Raw genomic sequence first — 9,902 nt, 5'->3', positions numbered from 1 at the left:
GAAACACTATCTACAGATTTGCATCGAAGCGTTTCTTATGATAGTGATTTTAATCACTGTCAGATATCATCTATACTTGTCCCATCTATGCCTCGTCCACACTGTGCCTCGACCCCACTGTGCTACCGTTTTTTTTTATTAATATCTGTTTTTTTTTCTTTCTTTGTCCCCTTTAATTTGTAGACGAGGTTTTTTGACCATTCGGTTTTTTGCCTCGTGTTAACTTAATTTTTTTTGTTTCTTTTTTTAATAAATTCCCCTTAATTTAACTGAACCATCATATTTTTCTTTTTTTTGCCTGTTCCATCTTCAATGGACTCCTGTATTTTTTTTTCTCCTTTCAAAAATCAACTCCCCTAGTTTATAAGGTACGGGTAACGACCTTGTATAAGGTCATCCCTCATTAATATGGTTATGTGACAACTGTCACGAGGTTTTGGTGTACATCTACTATCAACGACTCAACGGACATCAACTTTAATATTTATTAATTATATATTTTTTTCTAATTGTTTTAATATAAAAAAGTTAATTTTTTTTAAAATGCTACTGTGGTCCGACAATATACTGTCTCGCCAAGTAGGTTGGCGACCCTTTACTTATAACTTTGTAAAACGCCATGAAAGTTACAAATTTTTCGTTGCGGCCAATTAATTTGATTTTTATATATTTGTAACCTTTCANGTGTAATGATTTATGCAAATATTAATAATAGTTACATTTAAATGATCTTTATTATTTTCATACAAAACTTTATAAGTCCAATTTAGGTAGTCAAATACCGAATTGAACCCGTTCCAGGCCATGGACAGTAAACGCATTTGTGCAAAACTAAAATCTGTTACCACATTGGGAAATATAGGCCATGCTAAATCACCCTCTATCACAAATCTCTTAAAAGCCATAAGCCATGGTGATATGGCGGTTATATCATGTGCTGAGCTAAGGATTTCTAATACTGGACAAGCAACCTATGTTTTTAAAGGTAGTGGAACTCGAATAACCACAGCGTAGTATAAAGGTCTTTTGTTAGCTTGGTCTACTTTTCTAATTACCGAACCAGTTGCATCCATATAGGCGGTATGCATATACGTAGGATAAGTTTTTCTAATTTTTTTTATTATTTGTAGTTGCTCGTTGCTGTAGCAATGGGCGTATACCGGCAAACTTACGAGTTTTAAGAAGGCTTTATTATTAGGATCCTTATACCTACATATTAAATCATTTAGATCATTGTTTGCATAGTCTTTGGCACACAAAGCTTCAGATCTTATTTTGCGTATTACATCATTAGATTTTATTTTTTGGAGGTTACCACGATCAATTTTGGAGGATGACGATTCGTCAATCGTGTTAGCTCTATATTTAAAACTACTGGTTTTTTTCATCTCGTTTCTAATTAAATCACGTTCATCTCCTTTAATGTAGGTTGTCTTTCCCTCATTTTCGGGATCATGGTAATAATTTCTACTAGAACTAAATACTTTGGCTTGTGTACCATCAAAATTGGGACAAACTTCTACATTAAAACTTTTACAGCCTTCATGACTACAGTACATGTACACTCTAATTTTTCCAGTGTTAGGATAATGGGAACTATGCATGTTTATAACGCAAGTGTTATTAACCGCTTTTACACGTTTACGAAACATTAAACTATAGGTCTCACTTCTCAATTCAACTTTTCCAAAAGCAGTTGTAATAATCATGTTTGACCACTCATCTTTAGTAAAATTGATTGTTCCCTCTTCAAACAAACAATTTTTAAAAGATTTATGATTGTTTTTTCTGAATTTATCAGGATCAGGAAAGTCATTTACACTTTCATGTGGTGAAACTACACCAGGTTTGACGGGTGTCTTTTTATAATAGGCGTCCTTAATAGGAGTTGCTGTACGTTTGTACGTTTTAACGGGACCATATTTTATAGGAGTGACATACTCGTTTAAGCTACAGATTTGTTTTATTGGAGTACTTTGCTGGTTCAATTCTTTATTGTTTGGAGTAAAATCACTCGATTTAGGAGTTGGAATATTACTATCATTAACTATAATTACTTTATTCGTTATCGGAGATATCAATGAACCTACATTTTCTGAGCAGAATGCATCAGAATTATTAATTAAAGCTAGGTTCTTGTATTCTAGATTGTTATCTAATTTAGTATTAGAAGAATTAGTTTTGAAAATGTCTGACACATTTTTTAAAGAACTAATTCTTTGGTCATCCACTGACATGACATTAACTTTTATGGAGTAAGGTTTCAGCCAAACCAGAGGGCCTAGTAATTACCCACTGCCCAGGGGGTACACTGGACAGTGACCTAGTAGCCGCGCCAAGCAAGATAGTACTTGTTGACGGAGCTACTAGGTTTTGATAAAAAAAAAATGTTAATAAAAAGAGAAAGACCATGTATAATATAATATTTTTTCTTTTTAATTATTGAAATTTTTTAATATATATATATTCATAAAGGAACAAATAAAAAAAAGAAGAAAAAGAGCGGTGCTAGTTACACAAAATTAAAAATGAGGTAAAAGGAGGTTTCATGTTGATACTTGTTGGTTGAGTTGAAGAGTGACGGCCCACCACCAGCCATAGTTGTGCCTCACATCGTCATCATCATTGGCATCTTAACGTTTATTTAAAAAAAAAAACGGAGGACAAAAAAATATATGAACAGCCGGGTTGAAGCCACAAGTAGACGGCAGGTCGACTCAACGTTTATTTTAATAAAAAAAACGGAGGACAAAAAAATATAAACAACCGGGTTGACGGCCGGTCGACTCAACGTTTTATTTTATTAGAAAAAAAAACGGAGGACAAAAATATAAATGTACATAAAAACGTGGTTTTCACAACCAAAAATATAAAGAAGACACGACTTGTCGCCTCGGTAGTTTAGTTGGAAAAAAAAAATGCGTTGTCGCGAAATTTGTAGTGACCAGTGATTGTGACACCGGGTGGTGGTGGTACCAACTTTGACACGTCCATTGGGGAGGAACTACAACAATATGGGTATAGGCGCATAGTGTACGGTCAGCTGATGATGATAGGATGACAGATATCGGACCGGTTATCACATACACAATTATTAAAATACTTTATACCTACTGCACACACCTCTAATTGATATTTATTAAAAATAAAACTTCTATAAATTCTGCAACATTACAATGGACATATTACTATTTAGATTGGAACAATCATCAGTTATCTGTAAATCATCACATTTAATATGTGAACAGTCTATATTCAACACTTTTCTGAATTTATCTAGAACCCTGAAAAGGTTTTTGTTGTCTGTGGCAATTTTTAAATACTTGCACACATTTTTTAGGGTCGATTTACTACAATTTTCAAAATCTTTGCTAGTATAGTTGTATTTTCTTAAACATGCCATCACATTAGATGTATCTAATAAATCACTTAAGTCATTTCCTTTAGACGAAATATTTATTCCTTTATCAATACGTAACAAAANTTTCCTTTAGATGAAATATTTATTTCTTTACCACATCTAATTAATTCAATTTTTTTGTGCAAAGCTGAATTTTTATTTTTTAATGCATTTACAACAGCTTTATTACAATCGTTACCTCTATTATTGTTTAAAAATATATTACAAACATTTGTTACACATATACTATCCCGTGATACATTATTTAAATCAAAATCAGGAAATTCAGTGCATATATAGTGAGCAATTTCATTTATTTTATATTTTAGAGACATACTTATGCCTTAATAAATTTCTAAGTTAAATTGAAACGTCAACTAGTAAAAGCAACTAAATGCTTAAAGACACAAAACTGTCAATGTAACTTTAATGCTTAAAGACACAAGATTATCTATGCAACTTTAATGCTAATTGACAAAAGAAAAAAAAGTGTATACAATTTTTATACAAAATTAAATAAAAAACTATAATTTAATAAAAAAATAAAAAATAAAATTAACAATAAAAAAAAAAAATAAAAAAAGAGTTTATTTAAATTAGTTTATATCAATTAAGTATAAAAAAATTGGTCAACTACACTAGAACACACAATATCTGAAACAGAAAAAAATATATATACAATTAATTTTATGAAATTTTAATGTACAAAATTAACAAAAATAAGAAGCATATTACATAGATTCTTATTTTTTTAAAGATATATATTAGGAAATATTGATATTAAGTTAATTAAAGCAATTAAAGTAAAATTGGATTTTCTGACAAAAGGAAGATTTAATAATGATGTTAAAGTTTTATATAATTATTGAATAGTTATTTTCTATTGATTGTCTCAAAATACCATTATTAAGCTAACTCAAATACCATTGTTTTTTAGATTTATTATATTAAATCCCCATCATTTTTATGTAAATAAAAGGTTTAAATTTGAAAAATAGAGAATATAATTATATAAAAAAGCATGAATTTCATCATTATTAATACATAAAATATTATAAACATTTAAGTAAAATCTTATAACATTGAACTTAATTTTTATTCATATATTTATAACATTAAAACGAATTCAGAAAAATTATACCACGTAAAACACTTACATAATTGTACGATAAAACGTAGCAAACCAATTAAAAAGTTTTAAAAAAATCAATAAAAATAAAAATCGTCAGAAATAATGTTAAAAAGTCCACGAATCAATTATTTTAAATATAATAGAAAAGTGTAGATCAAGGCAATACCTATAATTAACAGCTTAACCGATACTGATATGTATAAATATAATATTGCTCTATATAAAAGCTATTTCAAGTTATACAATAATACACTGCTCTCTAGTTGACACAAAACAATACAGTACTGCCAACACTATATTGATAAGCAATAAAAATTTGCATTAAAAAAATATTGTTATTTCAAATAAACGCACCAACCCGGCCACAGTAATTTGCGAATTGTTGAATGTTCCGAGACGAGTCCAGATATTTACTATACATTTTCTGAAATTTTATAAAAAAAACTCTATACATGGTGTGAAAAGCTAACGGGTGAAACGTGCAGGTGTAACTGAATATTGCAAAAAAAGACCGCGGAAATTACTTTTGGTAGCGTATAAACGCCCCAACTCGGCCACAGTAATTTGCGAATTGGTGAATGTTCCGAGACGAGTCCAAATATTTTCTATACATTTTCTGAAAGCTTATAAAAAACATCATAATATAATATCAAATGCTAAGTTGTTAAGTGCAGTGGTCGTTCACAATTATCCGAGTTGGTACGGCGGTGTATACGATAGTTAGTGTATATATACTCCCACCGGCCGTCAGATCTTTGTTGTGTGTATGATTGGTAAATGCGTTTAATATATGCTTTTTGGTATTATGTGTCTACATCTATCGGTTAGAAAAAGCGTTATACTCTATGAAATATCGGTAACCGAAGGGTAACCGATATTTGTTAGTGATAAGAAGTTAATGGATCACGAATTGGTAGCTTCACACTCGTGTTTTATTATAGGAAAGAGATCACTCCTGAGGAATTATTTAAATAAAAATGTATTACTTTAATATATTTTATTAATAAAATAGTATTCAATAAGCAGATAAACATATAAAAATTGTGTAATTAATTGATTATTCTTATCATTACTATTATTTATATTATTAATTGAACCTACAATTAATGATATAGGTAGGTGTAATAAATTACACCTACATATATCAGAATGAATACCTAATTTTTTTTATGTGATCTTTTTAACCTAAAAGGCGCCGCTCGAGTTAAATATATTTTTATTTTGTCTTCAACCTCTTGTAGACAATTTTCATATTTTGGAATTTTGACAATTGAGTCTAGAATAAAATTAGCATACTAGTTAAAAAAAAATTTTTTTTTTACTTAAAATAATATCATAATAAATAATAACGTTAATAACAATTTTGATCATCATTCTAGAATAAAGAAAATTGTTAAAATATTTGTATTAAAAAGTCAGACAAGTTATTGCTTACCAAATACAACCTTACAAATTAGTAATTGGCTAAAATTTGTTTTCCCTTTTAAACCTCTACTAACATATGAGTAATGCTGCAATACTTTATCACTGAATAGTTTAGTCATTATTCGTTTTAATATTTTTCTTACATTACCTCCACCCAATAATGAAAATTCTTTAATCTAGTATGTAACAAAAAATCAATAAATTAACTTTTTAAAAAATTTAATTTAATTTTTTTAGAAAAACTATTCAATCATATTAATTTACAGAAAAAATTAAATTATCAAGTTAAAAATTATTATTATTATTCAATTATAATCATCAAAGTATTTCTTAAGCATATCTTATTAATAACACTTAATACTCAATCCAGATTTCAAAAATTAATATGAACAAAACATTTACAGTCAGAAGTATCAGTATAATATGTATTTCTATTATTTTAGTAAGCTCTTTAATCATTTATACGTTATTGAAGATTAATTATTTTAACATAAAAAATTAACCATACCAGTTTTTTTTGGTAAGTAGAATCTGATAAAATTTGCACATTCACACTTTCTAAATCAGTCTCCAATTCAATAGGGAAGATACAATCCATAGCTGAATAATCAGTTGTGGAGCTATTTTCTGTAGTGGCAAGTACCTTCAAATTTTCTAACCTTTCAAAATTTTGTAACAAAATGTCCAATTTTTCATTTATTGATTTAATTTCATATTTAATGAAAAGTTGGTTATTAAACATTTTACTTTGAAAATCTACTCCTACACAAAAAAAATTCTTACATATATTAACTATTAAAAATATATAATATGTTATTTATTAAATAAAATAAATAAATTAATAAATAATCTAAATTTAAAAAAATGTATAAATCTACTTAAATAAAAAGTAACTAGTAAAAATAAATTGACAGTAATACAATTGATGTTCAAGAAATTATATCAAAACCTCTTTAGCCAAGAGTGCTTCCAAAAAAGAGAATGTAACTGTCTTATTCCAAAATCAAATAGGTATGATCAGTGTTTAAACTATATTACGTAATCCAGAGAAAAGGTACGGACGACCGAGTGGCTCGTAACGCAATCCCGCAGATATAAATGTATATTAGTTATAGGGTATTAGATACTTAACTATGTGTATATGATGCTAAGACGCAATAGTTAATTATAAGAATGTATCAATGTAAGTTTAGACCAGTGATAAGTATTTATATATAAATATATATGTATATATATGTACACTGCAATTCGTCAGACAACACAAATTAATTAGTATTGTAAGTCAACAACCCAAAGGAAAAAGAAAAGTAACAAAAGTGTATGCAAATCAGAACCAAAAAATAATCGACTAGTAAAGTTATACGTCGGAAACGGCACAGCACCAAAAATAACACACCAGTTGAGGTGTACGTCGAAAACGGAACAGGACGCAATCTCGGTAATCCATATTCGGTGGCGGCCTTATCTCAGTGTCAAGGGTGGGGTGACGACCGATGACAACCGATTGTCATATTAATAGCTGGACGGCTGATATCGAGAGAGACACGGGTGAGCGCCAGCCTAGAGCAAAAGGCGGTGCCGTGTCAACTACAAGAGCAACAGATTGTGTTATAGCACCCAAACCTCAATTTCAGCACTTCTAAGCTCAAGGGTCTCATGTTTTTCTTATTTAATTGGTCAATTTCTAATGAGCTGTGATTGGAAAAAATAATTGGTCATTTAATTAAACAAGTTTTTGAGTAAATAAAATGCCATCTATAAATTTTATTAGTTTGAACAGAATTGAAATTTCTTAAGATACAACAAAAATTACCTCTTGGGCTACTTGAACAATTATTGTTGATTTGTAAATGATTGCGTATTTTTGGAGATTCAGCTAAAACAAACTTTTAATTAGTTATCTAATTTAAAAACTTATTAAAATATTAAGTGATACTTATGTTCTTAGATTTTGTAGAATATCAGGTGCTTGATATTTTTGGTGTGACTAATCTTTTACTGGGAGATGAAAAATTATGCTTATTTGGTGAATTAGCTAAAAAAACATATTAGAAAGTAAAAGAAATTTTGAACTATTTAGTTTTGGCAGTTTTACATAAAATAAACAAAAAATAATGAGTTGTTAAATTAATTACTACAAGCTAAATAATTACCGTCATCAGATTCAGAAGAAAATAAAAGGCAATCACTTTCAATTTTTAGATCAGCAGGTTCAGGTGATGAATTAGGAGTAGACCTCTCAGACCGATTAGAATTAAATTTTTTGTTTACTTTTTTTCGTTTAGATGACAATCCATCTAAATCAGATGTATCTTCAGCAAAATGCGCGAAGTGAGCAATTTCTAACCAGCAATTTCTTATCAATTTAAAAATGCGGTAACAACTAAGTAACCAAATATTTGTTACAACATTATACTACTAGGAGCGCTGAATATAAAGTGAAATTATTAAACCAAAATTCTTATAACTAAATAAAGAACTAAGAATCATATAAAAAATTTCAGTTTAAAATTAACACCAATAGAGGGCACTTCAAAAAAAGACATACAATACTAAACAAAGATTCACAATCTATAAAGGATATCAAAAGACACAATTTAAATATAATAACAATATACATTAATATTATACAGCAATAATATGTAAAAAGTAAAAAATATAAAATACAAATAATTAATAAACCACAATCACATAAAATATCAACAAATTTTCAATATTTACATCAATAGCTAAATAGAGTAAAAATAATTACTAAAAATAAATACTGGAAACCCTTCGGATCACTTTTTAATTTGCAGAAAACTGATACCGCGTTGTAGGTTATTATTACACAGCGAAAAATTGCTGGAACATTCATGTGCACAATTAATTCACATGGACGTCTTTGGGCAATTAGATATTATAATGAAAAGATGTGAATACAAAAACAATAAAGAAGAGAGAAGATTTATTTTTTTTATTTTATTAGTATTTATATAGATTATAAATTTTGTTGTATTAATATTCTTGTCCTGAATACATTAACAATTTTCAACATTATTTCTTTAATTAAAATAATTATTGTGTTTGGAATGAATATTGGATGACTTTGTATAACACTCAATGCCGTCCCACTTGTTGTTTCTAAATAATTTTTGAATATAGTTCTTGAATTAAAATTTAGAATACCAGACTTCGGACTGTCTACTAAAAGCCTAATGGTTGTTTTATGGCTTTTAATAGGTGTGGTTACAATGAGTGTCTACGAATTTTTCGGCATCTGAAAATACAAAGTACATGAATAGTGAATTAGTTTTGAAACTTCTCTAATACGTATATTCTCACTTATTTTTGGTACTGACACGGCCACGGTGTTGTCACACGTTGACACCCCGCGGTCGTATCAGCTCCTTCACAGCCATCGCTTCACTGTAAACCGGACCGTTACACACACGCGTTATCGTCGTGGTGTAAAGTCCAACAAATGCCTAGCGTCGAATACCCCGCCGCAATAATACGTCGAGTCAGTCTTCTTCGTGACACCTATCACTTTGGATACGCCGTATACCGAACAATCAAAACGCCATCGCAATCTCGATCAACTATTAATATTCTGTCGACGGTTCTTAAAGTATTATTGTTACTTTCTTTTTTTCTTGTTCTACTAGAGTTTTTTACTAGTGTTGTTATTCTCTTTTTTTTACTTCTTTTATTAAACGGCTCGACGCACAGTTTAAATCAACCAGTGTTGCATTTTCTAACCCTCATCCATTTCTATCATAACAGTACCTGATTGATTATAATAATGTCGGCTGCTACATTCACGATCATAATTACATTATAATAATCATTTACATATTGGGGTTCGAAATAATATTAAATAGAGTTAACCTCTCTATAAATTTAAAACAAACCTAATTTTTTTATACTTGATGGACATTTTTTGCATAGAGTTAACAGTTTTTT

At 29.1% G+C, this 9,902-nt stretch overlaps 1 protein-coding gene across 1 annotated transcript; it reads right to left on the bottom strand.

The window, feature by feature from the left end:
• Positions 1–5,659: 5,659 nt before the first annotated feature.
• On the bottom strand, positions 5,660–7,843 carry LOC126898854 (uncharacterized). Its single transcript, XM_050673260.1, has 4 exons — positions 7,771–7,843; positions 6,466–6,719; positions 5,968–6,133; positions 5,660–5,808 (listed from the first exon to the last, which is right to left on the bottom strand). Exons 2-4 carry the CDS (start codon positions 6,697–6,699, stop codon positions 5,690–5,692), a joined length of 519 nt encoding a protein of 172 aa, XP_050529217.1. The 5' UTR covers positions 6,700–6,719; positions 7,771–7,843; the 3' UTR covers positions 5,660–5,689.
• Positions 7,844–9,902: the final 2,059 nt, after the last annotated feature.

The sequence above is a fragment of the Daktulosphaira vitifoliae genome, unplaced genomic scaffold (assembly GCF_025091365.1).
Source record: "Daktulosphaira vitifoliae isolate Bord-2020 unplaced genomic scaffold, ASM2509136v1 Scaffold_2, whole genome shotgun sequence".
In the NCBI taxonomy this organism is placed as follows: Eukaryota; Metazoa; Arthropoda; class Insecta; order Hemiptera; family Phylloxeridae; genus Daktulosphaira; species Daktulosphaira vitifoliae.
This window is presented reverse-complemented; position numbering and strand designations above follow the sequence as displayed.

Excerpts from the sequence above, each read along its gene's own strand:
- LOC126898854 (XM_050673260.1), bottom strand. The coding sequence starts at position 6,699 with ATGTTTAATAACCAACTTTTCATTAAATATGAAATTAAATCAATAAAT. Across the intron at positions 6,134-6,465 it reads CTACTTACCAAAAAAAACTG|ATTAAAGAATTTTCATTATT; the intron begins GTATGGTTAATT and ends GTTACATACTAG. Across the intron at positions 5,809-5,967 it reads AATTTGTAAGGTTGTATTTG|ACTCAATTGTCAAAATTCCA; the intron begins GTAAGCAATAAC and ends ATTTTATTCTAG.